Consider the following 19,309-nt stretch of genomic DNA (forward strand, 5'->3'; position numbering starts at 1 on the left):
TATATTCTGTCCAGTGCACTAGAGGAGAGATGATTTTTGTGAAGCTCACATTGAGTCAGGGCACAACTCAGCAACCCAGGACTTCACACAAAGGCTCTCCTCTCTCTGGGGGTCATCACCACTTTCAGGTAGCTGTCACTGTCACAGGAAGCATGAACTCCCTGCATTTCTCAGTCCTTCACATACATGCAGGGACCAGGAACATGGCCATTTCCCTCTGTCACCACTACCTCCTTTTGGTTCTGTCAAAAACCCTGAGTTTTAAACCTGAGAGGAAGGGGAACTAAGATTCTTGGCAATCCTTGGAGACACTTCTTATTTGTCCCTCAGCAGTCAAGAGAAGCAGAAGTAGAGAAAAGGAAAGGTTTTTTGTGTGGCCGTGCAGTTGGAGCAACAAAGGTGAAGGAAGAGGACAGAAGAAGAAGGGTGCCCAACAGAACTGTTGTGATCAGATTCAGCAAATGGCAGCATGTGAACAACAGAAGAGAAAGGCAGTTTAGATGGAGCTAGGTTTGGATCAATACTATCACCTTGCCTTTGATAAACGTTCTTACTTTTACCATTTCTGGTAAATGGTAAAAGCTGAAGCCATGCAAAAAAGCGTTTGCTGGCTGCTGCTATATGCCAGGCCCTGCCCGTGCTAGGTGCTTGCAAGAGGTACACACATGCCCTTGCTCCGGTGAAGTTTACAGTTTAGGGATAAAGTAGTGAGCTAGTAGGCAAACTGATATCTAATTAGAATTTGAAATAAGGGGATCCCTGGGTAGCTCAGCGGTTTAGTGCCTGCCTTTGGCCCAGGGTGCGATCCTGGAGTCCTGGGATCGAATCCCATGTCGGGCTCCCGGCATGGAGCCTGCTTCTCCCTCCTCCTGTGTCTCTGCCTCTCTCTCTCTCTCTCTCTCTCTCTCTCTCTGTCATGAATAAATAAATAAATCTTTAAAAAAAAAAAGAATTTGAAATAAGTGTTCTGAAAGAAGAGAGAAGGACTCTTCTAAAGACCAACAGGAGAGGAGGGCTGAGATAAAGAAAGGAACATCTTCTACCTGCATGTCACTTTCAAATGCAGCCTACATTCCAGCAGCCTGAATTAGGGCATGTGGGAGCACCCAGATCCTGCAAGCCAGTCTGGATGGTGGTAAAAATCAAAGATTCATTAACCACACATGTAATGGGGATCATACAGGTCCTGTCCCATTGGAGGACCCATGGCTTCATAAGTATTAGGGGACATGTGGAAAAAAAACAGGACAAAATATTGTATATCAGAATTGTCTGGAGAAAACCTGCTGAGTTAGAGAAGTGATTAGAACCGGAAAAAAAATGACATGTATACAAGTACCATTAATATGCACCTGTTAAGATTAAGAATTTTATCTCTCACCTGATCCCCAAAATTTCCATTGGGGAAACATTAATTCAGGAAACATTAGTAAGTCCACTAATATAACACAGATGGTTGATGGTTTCCTTGTGGGAAAGGAGGCAAACTCTGGGAAGCAGTAGATTCAAGTTTTGGGTGTGTGGGTTTTTTTTTTTTTAAGTTGTATTTATTTATTTCTAAGTTTTTATTATTTTTTTTTATTTCTAAGTTTTTAGAAGATTGTATTTATTTATTTGAGAAAGAGAGAGAGAGAGCATGAGGTGGCGGGTGGTGGGGGGTGGGTACAGAAGGAGAGGGAGAAGAAGACTCCCTGCCTGGCAGGGAGCCCTATGCAGGGCTGGATCTCAGGACCCTGGGACCATGACCTGAGCCAAAGGCAGATGCTTAACAGATTGAACCACCCAGGTGTCCTGATTGATTGATTGATTTTAGAGAGAAAGAGCGAGCAAGCAGATGGGGAGGAAGGAGGGGCAGAGGGACAGAATCTCAAGCAGACTCCCTGCTGAGCACAGAAGTCCACATGGGGCTCAGTCTCACAGCAAATGAGATCATAACCTGAGTTGAAACCAAGAATCAGACACTTAACCAACTGAGCCACCCAGGTGCCCCAGTAGATTCGAGTTTTGTGAGACTTAAGGTCATACAATTTTGGGAAAGAACTCTATTAAGAGAAAGATAACAAAATGTGAATACAAAAATAGGAACAGGGCCTTGCTAGGGCTCTAAGTGAGGGTCCCTGATTCTCCAGTACTTTCAGAGGAAATCTGCTTCTGCAGAGAAGCACTGAGGTTTGGGCTTCCTACCCCAGACGGAGAAAATGAAGTTACTAAGTGCAGACTGTAACCTAGGTCAATACCAGAGAGAGGAAGAGGGATCAGGCTTCCTATCTACTAGTGTAAAAAGGGCCAAAGGAAGATCAGAGGCAGGGACTTAAGCCAGGAGATCAGAAAAAAAGATGAAAGGTTTGAAAAAATAGCACAGTTCGTGGGGTGTCTTCAGACATTCAGAGACAGAACCAGGCTCGAGAAATGGCCCTACTAGTGTTTGTAACCAGCATTTTAGTGAGAAACAGTATGCATCAGAGTTAACCAATCCCATAACCTTGGGTAAATCACTTCATCTCCCTATATCCTGGCTCTTCCTCCTTTGTAAAATAGGAAGTAGTATCTAATTTGTAGAGCTATTGCAGTGATCAAATCAGTAAGTTTGGTTACTCGGAATGTGTTTTGTATATTCCCAGGATCCAGTAAATATTGGCTCTTCTTTTCATTACCAAGCTTGGTCTGACTTCAAAACTTTTCTAGCTGTTCATGCTAAAAAATGTTAGGAAACATTCCTGTTGGAAAAACTACCCATCAGTTTTTAGGAATAATAAACTATTTTGTCTGAAAAACCCCTCAGTCCTAAGAGAAGCCAGCAACTTTTAATTAACGCTTTACCATGACGTTTCTTCAGACTGATCCTTTTCTTCTGGAGATCCTCCTTCTGGTCAATCAACATTATGCTCCTCCCTGAAAAGTTTTTCCTGTTGTGTAAACTTGTAAAGCACCTTAGAGTTAGTTTTAAAATCTGCATCTTCATGGACTTCTGTTGATTGTGAAACAAATAGCGTCAAAAGAAAGTACATGGTGAAAGGCAATGACTTCAGATGATTCATAGCTGAAAACAAGTTCTCATCATAAGAGGGATTAAAATACTTCCTTGGAGAATTTTCTGGAAGCTAAATGAAAGGCTTTACCTAGTCTATAACTGGACTAGTAAGGAATGAGCACATAGGGACACAGTTTTGTATTCTTTCTTTTGTTTTTAACACATTTCCATAATTTTGCTATGCTATAATTTATTAAATCATTCTCCAGTGGTTTGCTCTTGTTTTGTTTCTGCTATTTTTCTACAACACTGAAAGGAAAAATCTTTGTACAGAAGGCTTTCAGCTTATGTTGAACTATTTCCTTAGAATAAATTCCTATTTATAGAATTACTGGGCCAATATAGCTGATTCTTTACATTTTAATTGCTTATTTGCATTGCTTCCCCACCTGTCAACTTCTACCTTCCTTTTATTTTATAGAGGACAGAACAGTATCTTCTCTGGCAGCTTCTCAAATACTTTCCCAACTTATGTTCATCTCTGACATTATTTTCTCAGGCTATTAATCATGCCTATTATTATTCTTTTTTTAACCTGCAATCTCTGAGTGAATCAACCTGACACTGCAAGTCTGGACAAAAGTTGTTTTTTTCTGGATACAGAAACCACAAGATCTGCCGGAACAGGTAGTAAACCATCTGAATATACTTACTTGTGTTCAGACACACAGAGGGCAGAAGGATGAGACTGAAATAAGGAATTACTTTGTGATTATGAACTAGATTTGGCCCTTACTCTTTCCTTCTCAAGTGAGATCTGTAAGGACTTCCCTTCTGTCTTCAGCTAGAATTCTCCCCTAAGCAATTTGACTTGAAAGATTGCCTTGGAATTTCCTTCGGTTCTCTTTGTAACACTTCAGCGTTGTTGAAAAAGTCTACCATCTCACTGGGTGTGGTTCTGCTCTCGCGCAGTATCCCATCCATACATCATCACTGGTTGACAGTTGTTCTCAGCTATGCCTCTTTGACCTTCAGATTTTTGTGTACTCCCATGGAGGTTAACACTGGCTAGAGGAAGGGCAGTCTATTTCCATATTAGCAGGGGCCACAGAGGGTGATCTGTTCTACTTGGCCATTGTGTAGAAATTTGACCTATGGAAAAGAAATAGGTTTATACTGTGCTCCAAGCCCAGATGCCTTAAGTATACATTATTCCCTTAATGTATGACATTTTCAGTCCCTCAAATGGATTATCAGATTATTCAGAAAAGTTCTTTATTTTTCATGTAAAAGGACATTATGAAGCGAGGTGCTAATAAAAAGCATGATGTCTGTAGGTAAAGCATGTGGTTTCTGTGATGGGCAATTATGGAGACTTAGCCAGACTGTGCAGCTTTCTGAGCCACAGGTTCTCCTGAAAGATGAGGATATTAATAACTTTGTTGAGAGAATCAAATGGCACAAGAAAAGTTTTCTACAATATTGGAAATGCTATTCAAATGTATATCATAGCTTCTCTTATTTTATCACTGTCAGGATCCAAAGTTAGGATAGCCCTAAAGGTGACACAGCAAATAAATCTGGAAAATAAAATGTAATGTCGCACTCTGCCTCATATATTTTAAAATTAGATATTGTGTTTCTGATCACTAAAGATGTTACTCGACGGTAGGTGTTTGATCTGAAATATGTCTGAGGTTAGGCTGGTGTTTGAGAAGCCAACATGGGAACAAAGTTAAATGTTTCCAAAGCTTTAACGAAGGTCCATACTGGTACAGGTGGAAAGGGAAATGATAACTGAAAACTAAAGGCTGAAACATTCTGTCCAAAGCCGGGAAGGCAAAGGGAAAACTAAGAAATAATATCTAGCTGCAAAAGTTGCTATAGTCAGGCTCAGACATGATGGCATCTGGAAGAGAATTCCAAAATCATCAGAGCCAAGACCACTTCAGTCTATAACTGGACTAGGTAAGGGATGAGCACATAGGGACACAGCTTCATATTCCTTCTTTTGTTTTTCTTGATATTTTCTTAGTCTAGTGACAGGAAAGGTGACTGAGGAAAATCTTTGGCAAATCCTTGCAGACTGATGCCAATTCTGCAAACATGACCAAAAGCTTTATTGAAGTACTTATAAGGGCTCTGACCTGTAGTGGTTCTTATTAATCAGTTTGAAAATGCAACACTAAACCCGTAGTAACTGGTTATTTTGGTTTCTCACATACCCACTTCCAGGGTATGTGTATGTTGGCAGTGGGGATGGGCACTTCCTACACCAACAAGCAATTCTCTTGAGCAGCTGGGTGTCTTATAATTCAACTCAGTTCTGGCACTATCAACTTGAAAATTCTACAGGTTCAGGGTTGAGTCCTACAAAGACTGTCCTTCCTCCACCACCCCTATCACCTGTGCTTCTGACCTACTGGCTGTAGACTGGAGGTTCCAACGACCCCCTCCTTGGACTTCTGAGCCAGTTGCTCTACCTATATTTCTGACCAACTGGCTATAAACCAGAGAGTCTCATGACCCCTTTCTCAGGTTGGAGTACTTTTCTGGAGAGACTCACAGGACTCAGAGAAACATTGTACTTACCAGAGCACAGGTTTATTGTAGGATATAACTCAGAACATCCAGATGGAAGAGATGCATAGGGCAAGGCATGTGGAGCTTCTGTGCCCTCTCCAGGCAAGCCACCCTCCCAGCATTTCCATATGTGCACCACTCCAGAAACTTTCCAAACCTGTCCTTTTGGGGCTTTAAGGAGGCTTTATTACAATGGCATAATTGATTGCATCATTGACCACTGGTGACTGAACTCAGTCTCCAGCCACCTCCCCTCCCTGGAGGACAATGGAGTGGGACCGGAAGTTCCAACCCTCCTATCACAGGGCTGGCTCCTCAGGCAACCTGCCCCCTCCTTAAGTGCTTTGGGGGAATCACCTTATTAACATAACATGAGGCATCTTTATGACTCACAACACTTAGGAAATTCCAACGGTTTTGGGAACTGTGATCCTGGAACAGTGAAAAAAAATATGAAAAGAAATATATACATTTTCATATATATTTGGGTCATCTGAATAACCAAAAAAATATTTTTCTTATAAATCTTATGTGGGTTAGGACTATAGTTAGCATGGCTTCCAGGAAATTAACAGTGGTGTTTGTACCATGGTCATAAGGGCCAGTTGTTTAGGTGTTCTCTAAATGTGAGTTATTGAGAAATTAATCCTTTGTTTTACCCAGTCTGTCTCACACTTTTTCTTCCCATACAAAAATCTAATTCTGTGAAGACTTACACTTTTTTATATACAATAATATGTATAAAAAGAAGCAATATTTAAAAGAAGACAAATGGTTAGACTAAAACATTTGTTAGTAACTTGCTTCTTTAGGGTCTTCATAAATACACACACATACACACAGAACTTACAAATACCCAAACCTAATGCTATAAAGAGCCTTAGAAATTCTTAGACTCGGCTATGGTAGAGAAAGTAACAAAAGCAAAGTAAAAGCTAGAAGGATTTTGGCATTAGAGAATCTAAAACCTAATTCAAAGTGGCTGACATGATAAGACTCACATGAAAAGAAGTTCTGAGATGAAACAGGCTAATTCAGTCACTCAGAGATATTGTCTAGGACCTACATTCTTCTAATTTTCCATGCCACTGTTTTTTAAAATATTGGCTTACCTTCTCTCATGCTGGCAACATGGGTGTAGCATTACTAAGTACCACACCAGACAGCTGTCCTAGCAAAAAGAGACCATGGTTTCCAGTGTTTTCTTTGCCAAGAGCAAAAAGAGACCATGGTTTCCAGTGTTTTCTTTGCCAAGAGCAAAAAGAGACCATGGTTTCCAGTGTTATCTTTGCCAAGAGAAAAGAAGAGAAGAGAAGAGAAGAGAAGAGAAGAGAAGAGAAGAGAAGAGAAGAGAAGAGAAGAGAAGAAAAAGAAACTGTTCTTAGAAATCTCCAGAAGACCCTCTCTCATGATCATAAACAACATCCTGCCTTCTTCCCTTCCTTTTCCCACTACACTGTGAACTCTGTGAGGTGGGACCTGTGGATGATTTATCTCTATATCTCCAGGCCAAAGACCATTGTCTAGAATAAACTGATGCTCAACTGATGTCTATTGAATAAGGTAATCCATTCCATCCACTTGGCTTGATTTAATGAGCCATTTTTATTCAAATACTAAATAGTTTTAACATCTTAAAAGAAAATTAAGAGAAAGGCCTCCATCCAGAACTAATAATGATATGGCTTTTGGTGCATTTTATTTAGTATTAATTTTAAGGCAGCAAGAAAAGAAACTTGGGGGAAAATGACTATACCAAGGGTAAACAAGTCTTTTGATACTAAGTCACTTTTACCACTGCCTATTGAATATCAGGGACATGGATGAAGTGTCATATCAAGCTGCAGTTTTAGAAGGGAAAAGGGCAATGAACCTTAAGAATCTTGGGCCCCAAACTCTACTAATGGTCATTCTCTACTAATAAGGCTTGTGACCTCGGTCAAGTCAGTTAAGTAAGTCTCAGTGTCCTCTTCCAGCAAATGAGCGTAACTGTACTCTCTTTAATTGCCCACAGTCTTAAACTGATGGATAAATAAGATTACTTCTGTGAAAGCATGCTGGCTCTGAAAACTGTCATTCAAATATAAAGGCTCATCTTGGTTCACCATGTAGCAGGCTAATGTTGGGAATCTTATAACTTACTTTAGACGAAACATCTAGTACCCTCCAGGTGTGGTAAATTGCCGGTTCTGATACAAATGCTGTTTGAGCTACTCTCCACCATTCAGGCAGTCCAATATTCAGTGTTCAACCTCAACTTAATGGTTGCATAAACCTCTTACATCCAAGAAACATCTCTTTTTTGGCATCACCAGTCTCCAATAAAATACTCAAACATAATACCATTCAATGAAGCTTTGTTAATGAAAACACACACACACACACACACATAATGGAAGGAAATACATTACAATGACTAAAAGTGTGGGTTCTAAACTAGACTCCCTGTATTGAAAAATCCTTGATCAATCTACTTAATCCTTACAATCTTAGGTTTCTTTTCTTCAGCAAAATGGATATAAAAATAACAGAGCCTCTGTCACAGGGTTGTGGCCAGGATTAAATTTATGTAAAATCCTAGCACCATGTCTGGTATATGGTAAATGCTAAAGGAATTCTGATTTATTGATATTAATCTTTTTCTCAGAGGATAAGAATTGCACTTCTTTTACCATTGACCATTAAATGTGATGAAATCACAGATTAATAGGCAATATAGAAGGGTAGATCATGTGTGGTTTAACAATTAGTAACAAAATCAACCCCAATGTGATCCATATGCCATCACAAGCATCTAATACATATTACAGGTCAGCCACTACAGTGAAAAGCAGAAGCTTGTTTTATCATGGAACAACCCTCTGCAGCCACAGTTCTTCCTCAGCCTGGCCAGTTAAGCACACAATCATATCTTTCTGTTTGCTCCTGTCCTTGTTCATGCTCACCAGGTACAAAGACAGGAGACTGGCCCAGCACAAGTCGGAAATAGAGTGTTTCACCCCCAAAGGGAGTGTGGGGAATGGTGGGAGAGCAACAATGAGCAGGTAAGCAAACTGTGAGTGGCCTGAGGTGGTGTGAACTCAATGTACGCAAGCTAGAGGAACAGGTGGCTCCCTGGTCTAGGTCCTCACTCCACTGTGCACCCCATGCAGTGTGTCCAACCTGGGCCACCACTGGTTTTCTGTGTGTGTTTGATCTGCAAAACCCATGCCATCCTCATGTGAAGTGATGGGAGCCTCCTGTCCCAGATGCTGCTGTTCCCAGGGTTGTGTGCTTTGCATGTCTAAAGCCTTAATTCACACTCAGTTCTCCCGTGGATTTTAACTTATTGGTCAAATGCTTCTGGAGTTTGCAAAGTGGAAGAGATTGGAGGAAATTCACATTTCAGGACTGTCTAATCAGTTGTCAAAACAAATGCAAAAGCCCAGGACTGGTTCTGAGGGAAGAACTGCAATGAGGAAAGATTCCAGCCCTGATCCCAGACAAACCTGGGAATTAATCTGACTTGTTTTCAATGTAACATCATGTAACAGCCAAGGGCAAATGCTGAGCCAGACTAAGTGAGCTGTAGAGGCAAGAGGCTTTTCCTGAACCTAAATAAGGAAAGCTAGTCCTCCTCTAGCTACCATAGCTTTGCAGCTCCTTTATTTCTCTGTGTTTGGTGGCAAACACCCTCTGTCGCTGCGCTGTGCATGTTCCTTCATATCAGGCACCTACAACTGAGCTGTGCCCAGTCACCTGGGTTATTAAGAACTATAAGCATCAACTTAGCTGTGTTGCATGAAATGAACGTGCTTTATTGCATGGGACGGTGTTTCAAGAAAAGGGCTCTGGAGATAAATACTGTCAAGATTGGCATTAAACAGTTCCAGAATGCTGGAGAAGCCTTCCATTGGGGAATCACTCACCATGAACTAACTCTCCACTTCTACTTGGTTGTAGCATTTCCCCATCTATCTGTGGTACAAGGTGTAGAAGGGAAACTCCTACAAATCAGCCTGGGTGAAAGGAAAGGGGAAGTGCAGAAAGTATAGTGTGTACCTATGTGTGTGCATGTGCTGAGAGCAGAGCTTGAGATCCAGCTGCATAGAAAGAAGAAAATTCTATTGAATCCTGTTGAACTTTCACCCCAAACATTGTATTTGCTTCCTCTGTAGTAGGCTCCTTCTGGTTTTCAAAGTAATATCTAACTTTTTCCAAGGACCACTGTATTACACAATTTCCAGAAGGGGGTGGTGGAATTCATGTTGCAGTCTGTGAAAATGGTGCCAAGAACTGTGTAGCTTACAGTCTGACCAATCATTTAAAGCAGCCCTGGCCGAGAGCTTGGCCAAGTTTGGCTCCCAGAGACAAGGTGATGAGAGCATGTGTACCTTTGTAGGCATATATGTGTGTGTGCACACTAGCATATCTGATGCCCTTATGTCCATGATCCCTTTATACAGCCATCTTTGGATCTCAGTGTGTCCAGAAGATAAGCCTCAATGGATCATTTTGTGGGAGTAACTCAACAGACTGGTATTGGACCTACTGGTGTCCTTCCATTCAGATATGACAAAGTGCCATAAATCATGTCCTTGAAAATCAGTCAAACAGCACTGGAGTTGGCTGGACAAGGTGAAAATGACTGTATCAAATGAATTATAGGGGCTCTGTCCAGAGTGATTTCTGATTTGAAGCAACTGTCTAGAACTGGACTTCCCAAACTTGGTTGCCTATGAAACGCACTGCGACAAAAATCTAAACTATAACAAGATTCCTAGGTCATTCCAATTTATATCTATTAACTGATACTGTGGAATAATCCATTCATCTAGGAGATGACATGGAACTATTCGTGGTAAACATTAGGTCTCCATTGTGTCATACATTGTTCTTGGGAGCGTTTAATTAATGTTTGGAAATCTCAGATCCAATCAGCCCATAATTAGATTTGCTCAAGACTGTCTTGATTGAAAATGAGTGAGGAAATGTACAGGAAATAGTGGGACACAGAGGGTAACAGGACTCCAGGTCAGCCAGACCAAGCTCGCCTGGGTCAGGTCCAGATCTACAGAGATAGCAATTCAATGTACCTACACTGGGAATAGTCCAAGCTTCTCTACAACAGCAAAATAATAGTTACTTTTTGTTTTCTCATGTGTTTGGATATAGCCAAGTTAGTGACAAGGCTTATTAGATTGATAAATCCTGGTGAAGCACAGAGGACCATTGCATGCACTAGTAATAATAGCTTTGTTGGAATGACCACCTTCCCTTCCTAGTTTTTCTTCCTTCTCATTTCTTTAACATTAAATAAAAACTGATAGAAGGGAGTAAAATTACGCGAGAGGGAAAGGGAATCCTTCAGTGTTCTAAGGAGCTTTCCATTAAGGAGGAGAAAAGGCCTATAGACAGATAAAAGGAAAGGCCAAAATGTCTTAAGACCATCAAATCTTTTTTTTTTTTTTCCCAACTTCTATTTGTTCATATAAGTACACACACAAACACACATAGTGACATTTATCCAGGAGAAATAAGTTGAAAATGAATATTAAGAGAAAAGATATCAGAGAGGAGACAACTACAATGTAACCCATTTCTAAATAAGAGGTTAGAGTAGGGGCAGCCCCTGTGGCGCAGCAGTTTAGCTCCGCCTGCAGCCTGGGGTGTGATCCTGGAGACCTGGGATCGAGTCCCACGTCAGGCTCCCTGCATGGAGCCTGCTTCTCCCTCTGCCTGTGTCTCTGCCTCTCTCTCTCTCTCTCTCTCTCTGAATAAATAAATAAATAAATCTTAAAAAAAAAAAAAAAAGAGGTTAGAGTAGTTAACCCTAGTGCACTTCTTCTGGAATTGAAGAGAAGGGCTGGGGAAAGAATAACTATTCAACTTTTTTTTTTTTTATTTTTTTTATTTATGATAGTCACAGAGAGAGAAAGAGAGGCACAGAGACATAGGCAGAGGGAGAAGCAGGCTCCATGCACTGGGAGCCCGATGTGGGATTCGATCCCGGGTCTCCAGGATCGTGCCCTGGGCCAAAGGCAGGCGCCAAACCGCTGCGCCACCCAAGGATCCCCCTATTCAACTTTTATAGATACTTTTAGCATCAGCTGTTGAGGCCCTCTTTCTTATCAGCTCCCACTCCTCCCCCAAGTTTGCTTCCAGAGTCATAGTTAAGCATATTTACCCTGCAAACATCTGGCCTGGTTCTGTGGCCATTACCACACCACCAGGCCCAGGGAGGAGCTAAGGGAAGCTCAAACAATCAGAGAAACCAGGAGTATCACCCTGCATCTCATTTGCCTATGTTTTCTATGTTGAAACTATGCAAAGGACAGGACCCAGTGAATTCATGCCTGAGGTGATTTTTCCAGAGCCAAATTACCTGCCAGGGAGAGAATTTTATGCCAAGTAGCCCTAGAGCTGAACACTATTCTCTTACCTGAAACAATGACAGGGTCTTAGAGACCCTCCCTCACTTCTCCCTTCTCCCGCCACCCCCACATTTGGAAAAGAATTAAGAACATTATATGTATTGGTAACATCTAGCTTTCTGAAATATTATGTTGTTTTCCTTTTCTATGATTTTTCCCCCCTTCTGTCGGAATCTAGCATAACTTGTCATCTTTTCACATTTCCACAGTGGACAGTCTAAGTGTGTTTCAGAGCAGAGACCTCCTAATTGCAGGAGAATTGAAAGAGAGTCCTAAACAGGGAGGTGCTCTAAGAACTGTAAATTCTCTAAACCCTGTTATCATGTGAGTTCATACTGAGATGGTCCACCTCAGAGATGGCTAAAACCTCAACAATGAATGTTATTATCTCCTATCTCAGCAGGGCTAGTCCATTGGAGTGCTCATAGGAGTCTGCATTCTGAACTGCTCATGTCATACCCCATGAAGGAGAGCCACAGACATTCTGAGCCTCCCAGTCTGGTTACTCTTTAGAAAAGCACTCCCTAATCAAATGTAATAGAGGGATCTATAGTACCCCTCCAGTGCTTGCAGGAAGGAGGGTGGTATGAGGTATTTTTACTGTTGCAATATCATGATATCAATTAGGTGAGGTATTAATCCCAATCACTTGAGTAACCGATTTTCACCTAATAGATGCAGCATCTGATTTTAGTGGGTATAAATATTTAATAGAGCCTTTAGAGAATCGGGTAACAGTGATGTCATCATTGTGAGGAACTCAGATTTGAAAAGCAATCCCACAATGTGATGTCTGTGTTAAGATTGTTTTGCCTTTCTTTGATTCAATTATTTCTTCCCTCATGCAATGCTCATTTATTAAGCACCTACCACAAGCCAAGCACTTACAAGATTCTGGAGTTAAATGAATGACAAAGACTTGACTAATGCCCTTGAAAATCCATAGTCCATGGAGGAACAGAGTCAGAAAAGCAGATAATTGAAATGCAACAGAAACCCCTGTCCCAGAGGAAAATTTATGTGTTGAATTAACTTCTCATTTGATATCTGAAAGTATAGCACATGCCAGTGGAAATAGAATTAAGAGTTATATAAACTAAACATTAGCCTGAACTGAGTGTTCAGAAAAGGCTACACACAGAGGTATATAAAATCCAGAGCCACAGAGAGAATGTTCTGTTTCCAGTATGAAGCCAGCTAGTTTCATAGTGATAGGACTTCTGCAGTAGTCCTCTTCATTTCTCCCTAGAGTCAATTTCAGATCATTTAGAGATGTTCTAAAGCAGGTAACAGTAGCAGTTAATGCCATTGCTGTTATTACTATGCATCAAACACTGTAGCGGTCCTTTCCCATTGGTTATGCACTAAATTCTCCTAAGAATTATCTTTCCGTGATACAGATAAGGAAAATGAAGCTCAGGAATATTAAATAACCTACACAGTAGAGTGATTTAGTGAAAATTCTGAAATCAAAGACCTTAAAACCTGGTTTCAGCACTAGCCAGTGTGACCTTGAGGTGCCATTTTACCTCTTTAATCTCTATGGTCTATAAAATGAGCATAATAATAGAGCATTTCCCTTAGTATATGATGCTGTGAAAATTAAGTAAGATCGTGCAAGTACAGCATTTAGCAAGCATTCAATAGATATTTAGTATTACAGTTACCCAAGGCTACTCAGCTTAGAAGCTCAGAAAGTCCTTTTTTTTTTTTTCTTTTTTTTTTTTTGATCTTCTCTTCCACTCTCCTCTTGCCATCAGTGGTGGTTTTCTCAACAATCAATCCTGGAAAAGTAAATAAAATAAAATCTAATAATATCAATGAAATCAATTCAGTGACAATTTCTCTGCTTTAAAATTCATGTTTCCCATAGTTCTCCTGGGGTGTTTAGATATATACCAGATACTGGCTTAAGTGCTTTCCCTGTGTGATCTCTTATTTCATCTTTAAAAAGGTAAATGATAAAGTCCATAATACAGCCAAACTCTGATTCTGGAATTCTTGCTCTAACCATTGTGATATCCACCATCTGGAATTAATTCCAAATCCATGCACTCAGAATATGAGGACCTTCACACATTAACTCTATTCTTTAACATTTATTCCCTCTCTGTTTGGCACATGTGTTCTCTTCTTCAGGCACCTTAACTTTTTTACCATTCTCCAAACACACTAGCTCCTTTCTACAATTTCACACCTTAACATGTACTATATCTCTACCTGGATTACCCCTACTTGCTCCTTGAATACATTTTCTCCAACCCCCAATCCTATTCTGCCTCTTACTCAGTTTTCAAAACCCAAATTGAAGGGCAATTCCTCTTTGAAAACTTTCTAAACTTCCTACTATCTATTTTACATCTGCCCAAACTCATAATTCTAAAGTATTTTGAGTTTACCTCTGATATTGCATATTCTCTGGTTACTGTCTCTTCCCACTAAACTTGTCCTGTTTAATTTTCCACCCTCAGTATCCAGAAGTGCTCTGAGACTGCTGATTCGATCAATCAATCACTAAGAGTGCAAGGAGAATCTTTTTGTATGTAGATTGCACTGTTTTAGGGACCATGTGGTGTTCCAGAAAATATGAATTTCCACCCTAAAGAACTGACAGTCTTTAAAAAAAAAAAAAGATTTATTTACTTATTTGAGAGAAAGATCATGGAGGGGATGGACAGAAGAGGGAGAGAGTCTCAAGCAGACCCTGAGCTGAGGGCAGAGCCCACTACCGCGGCTCAATCTCAGAACCCTGAAATCACCACTTGAGTCAGATGCCTCCACTAATTGCACCACCCAGACTTCCCTGACAATCTTTATAGAGGAATAAAATTCATTCTGATGGAAACTACAAGAGCAATCAGGTACATTAAGGTATTAAATCAGTGATCCAGATAATAAGCCCCAAATATGAATAGGGGAGGGAGAAAGCAACATGACCTGCAGTTTCAAGTTCAGGTTTTTAGAATCCCTGGAAGAAAACTTCACAAACTATATCCTATAGAACGTTAGACCAAGTTTAAGAGATATTCCATGAGCAGGAGAAAAGAAGAGGCAAAAGTGACAGTATGGATGAAATTAATGTAGCCAACACTACATGCTATATGCCCTTCTTGGAGGTTTTCTATGAATGCTTACAAAACAAAGACTTGAGGAGTGCCTGGGTAGCTCAGTTGGTTTTGGACTGACTCTGGATTTCAGCTCAGGTCATGATATCGAGCCCCGAGTCAGCTCCATGCTGGGCATAGAGCCTGTTTTAAGATTTTCTCTCTCCCTCTCCCTCTGCCCCCACCCTCAGGTGCACATGCATGCAAAGAAAGAAAGAAAGAAAGAAAGAAAGAAAGAAAGAAAGAAAGAAAGAAAGAAAGAAAGAAAGAAAGAAAGAAAGAAAGAAATTGAGATGTTCCACAGAAAGCAGTTTAAATTTACTTAACTTAGTTGACCTTAGAGCCATTTATTCATGAACCATTTACAGGGTGATCCTTACTTTCTATACAGTTTGCCAATCAGTTTTATAAAACACATTGATCAGAAAACAAAGGAACAAAGTTACAGATTTTGAGTAACTATAATAATTCTTGGAATATTATTATAAGGAATTTCTTAGGGAAATAGTTTATAAGTCTGACAAAAACACAGTTCAGCTAATGTCTTGTGATTGGACCAGAAATGATTAACTTTAGTAAGGGCCACAAATATGAAAATATAAACAAGATTCTCAATTTCCTTTACTTATTTTTCCAGAAGAATCACTAATTACTGTGAGTATACTTATTCTATTTCTTTCAGCCTGTGGCATAATACAAAATTTAGTAATGGGACTACTTGGATTCCCTGGCTCTTCTCCATTTCTGTCAGTAACATCCTTTTTTGTGGGGGAAGGAGAGGAGCTAGTCACAATCATTTGTAAGCCTGCTGTCCTTGCCCATATAAATAATAATTTATTCGTTATGTATAAATATAAAGATCTGTACATATTTTGAGACAAAAAAAATTGATATCTCATAATTTCTCCTAAAAGGGAATAAGGGAATGAGAAGAGTCTGATAGAACAAATGCCACAAAGGGAGCGGCTTTGGAGTTATCAGTTCAAATTCTTGTACTCTAGAGGAAGAAGTCAAGGCGAGAGGCATACTCTCTACTTTTACTCCCACCACAAAATATGGATTAAATCTTGTAATGTCTGCCCTAATCTTATTGCCATAATCCCATTAGGTAGACAATACCAAAATAAGGGCAAACTATTCAGCAGAGCTAAATGCTCTGTAAACTTAAATCACTATTTCATCTAACCCTGTTTCATGCATCATTTTGAACTGATTCTTTAGCATAAGGATTATTTATTTTTAAAAATGTTAATTCATCACTTATTATGCATAAGGCCCTATGCTTCATACCAGAAATTCAAAAGATATATGAAATAGGGTTTCTACGTACCTAACAATTTTTTGCCATTATACTTCACATGGCCTTCAAAGTGGAGACCCTGCTTTATAACGCTGTCTTCCATACTCCTAGTCAGTAACCGATGGAAAGTCATACGCAGCAAGATTTTACACAGTAAGTATGTTTGCACACAATCCCATGAACCTCTCTAAGCATCAGCTTTATAGTCTATAAAATGAACACAATGTTGATAACTTTCTCACGTTTTTTTGAGGAATTAAAAATAGCATGTATATGAAAACATACACGGATTTTTTTTTATTATTTTTGTTTGTTTGTTTTTTTATACACGGATATTTTAAAGGAGTAAAAGAACTTAAATGAGGAGATTAGGTATACATAGAGAAGGCAGTATATTGCAAGCAAAAGACAAAGGCAAATATGAATCAAAAACATCTATTATTTTTTGTATGCGTCTACCTAATTAATTTTCAAGGAGCCAGAGAAAGATTCCTGTCATCTGTAGAAACCAAAAAGATTGACATCAACAGATAATAGTGTATAGGATAGAAATAAAAAGTTGTTTTAGGGGCACCTGCGTAGCTCAGTCAGTTAAGTGTCTGCCATCGGCTCAGGTCATGATCTCAGGGTCCCAGGATCAAGCCCCACATTAGGCTCTCGGCTCAGGGGGATTCTGCTTCTCCCTCTCCCTCTGCCCTCCTCTCTTCTGTGCTCTCTCTCTCAAATAAATAATCTTTTATAAAAGTTGTTTTAATATCAAAAGGATATATTTTCTTTTTTATTGAGATATAACTGACATGAAGTTGTATTAGTTTTAGGTGTGCAACATAATGATTTGAGATATATACATATATATGTATATATACAGAAAAATAATCACAATAAATTTAGCTAACATCCATCATCACACATTTACAGTTTTTTTTCTTATAATGAGAACTTTTAAGATCTATTCTCTTAGCAATTTTCAAATATACGATACAGTGTTATTAACTATAGTCACCATGCTGTACATGGTATCCCCAGAACATATTTATCTTAAAACTAGAAGTTTGGCTCTCTTCACCCATTTTACCCACTCCTACTCCTACCTCATCCAACCACCAATCTGTTCTCTGTATCTATTAGTTCAGGTTTTTGTTTTTGTTTTTTAGATTCCACGTATACATGGTATCATACAGTCTTTGTCTTTCTCTTATTTTACATTTTACAATGCCTTCAGATTTAATCCACATCATCCATATTGTGACAAATAGGTTTCCTTATTTGGGGAATGGCTGAATAATATTCCATTGTGTTTGTGTATGTAAATATATATCACATTTTCCTTATCCATTCATCTGTTGATAGACACTAAGGTTGTTTCCATGTCTTGCCTATTGTAAATTATGCTGCAGTAAACACAGGGTTGAGATATCTTTTCAAGACAGTGATTTCATTTCCTTTGGATAAACTACCCAGAAGTGAAATTGCTGGATCACATGGTAGTTCTGTTTTTAATTTTTTGAGGAACCTTCACATTGTTTTCCAAATTGGTTGTATCAATTTACAAGCCCACCACCAGTGCATGAGAATTCTCTTTTTTCCACATCTTTGCCAACACTTGTTATTTCCTGTCTTTTTGATACTAGCAATTCTAACAGGTGTGGGGCGATACCTCCTTGTGGCTTTGATTTGCACTGCCCTGATGATTAGTGATGATGAGTCCCTTTTCATGTATGTGTTGGACATTAGATGTTTTCTTTGAAAAAACATTCAAAAGGTACACATTTTCTTTATTCATCCATCAGTGGACATTTAGGTTGTTTCCACATCTTTGCTCCTGCAAATAATGCTGCAGTTAACATGGTAGTGCTAATCCCTCTTTGAGATCCTGTCCCAATTCCCTTGGATATATACACAGAAATGGAATTGCTGGATCATATGGTAATCTATTTTTAATTTCTTGATGGACTTCCAGACTGTTTTCCACAGTGGCTGCACCATTCTAAATTCCCACCAACAGTGCACAAGGGTTCCTTTTTCTCCACATCATAGCCATCCTAACAGGTGTGAACTGCTCATATTGCATCATACATTTAAAAAATCTGTTAAGAGGGCAGATTTCATGTTAAGAGTCCTTACCACAATGAGAGAGAGAGAGAGAGAGTGTGTGTGTGTTAAGCATCTGAAGCATCGCAAAGGGAATGAGACAGGAACTTACTTAATACCTCTGTGACATGGACCCATTTACATCCAGTGAGAAAAAATAATCAAAAATTACCTTAAGCAAAGCCCCTGGGTGTCTCAGTCAGTTTAAGAGTCTGCCTTTGGCTCAGGTCATGATCCCAGGGTCCTGGGATGGAGCCCTGCATGGTGTTCCCTGCTCAGTGAGGAGTCTGCTTCTCTTTCTCCTCCTGACCCTCCCCCCTGCTCATTCTCTCTCTCTCTCTCTCTCTCTCTCTCTCAAAAAATAAATAAATAAAATCTTTTAAAAAATTACCTTATATCAGGAGCTTTATGTAGATAACAAGTATGTTGGTGGCAGACAACAACCAAGATTGAAACCTCAAAACTAAAGTTCTCTTCACACATTAGAGTTAGGTTAAATATTTTTTATTTTATTTAAATTCAGTTTGCCAAATTGTGTATAAAACCCAGTGCTCATCTCATCAGGTGCTCTGCTTGATGCCCTTCACCCAGTTACCCCATCCCCCCACCCACCTCTTGAGTTAAGTTAAATATGTTAGCTGAGCTGCTTTAAGATCAAATGGAATATTTTTTCTAAGCAGAAATAATTTCTTCAGAACCATTATAACAATTCTGGAACATTCTCTTATTCTCTAGTCCCTCAGTGTTCATCACTGCAATGTTCGGGTCAATGTTACTTTGGAATTTATTATCAGGTCATTTTATGGGTACACACTTGGGTATTATCATTTCCCTGGATGCTCCATAA

General features: G+C 39.6%; 1 protein-coding gene across 1 annotated transcript in view; it reads left to right on the forward strand.

Moving 5' to 3' along the window:
• The window catches only part of GRM5 (glutamate metabotropic receptor 5), a 516,157-nt gene that overhangs the window by 483,329 nt on the left and 13,519 nt on the right, over positions 1-19,309 (forward strand). The window contains exon 9 of the mRNA XM_038568353.1: positions 8,503-8,598. Coding sequence (XP_038424281.1) covers positions 8,503-8,598 — 96 coding nt within the window. The remainder of the gene's footprint in view (positions 1-8,502; positions 8,599-19,309) is intronic.

This window comes from Canis lupus, chromosome 21 (genome assembly GCF_011100685.1).
Source record: "Canis lupus familiaris isolate Mischka breed German Shepherd chromosome 21, alternate assembly UU_Cfam_GSD_1.0, whole genome shotgun sequence".
Classification (NCBI taxonomy): domain Eukaryota; kingdom Metazoa; phylum Chordata; class Mammalia; order Carnivora; family Canidae; genus Canis; species Canis lupus.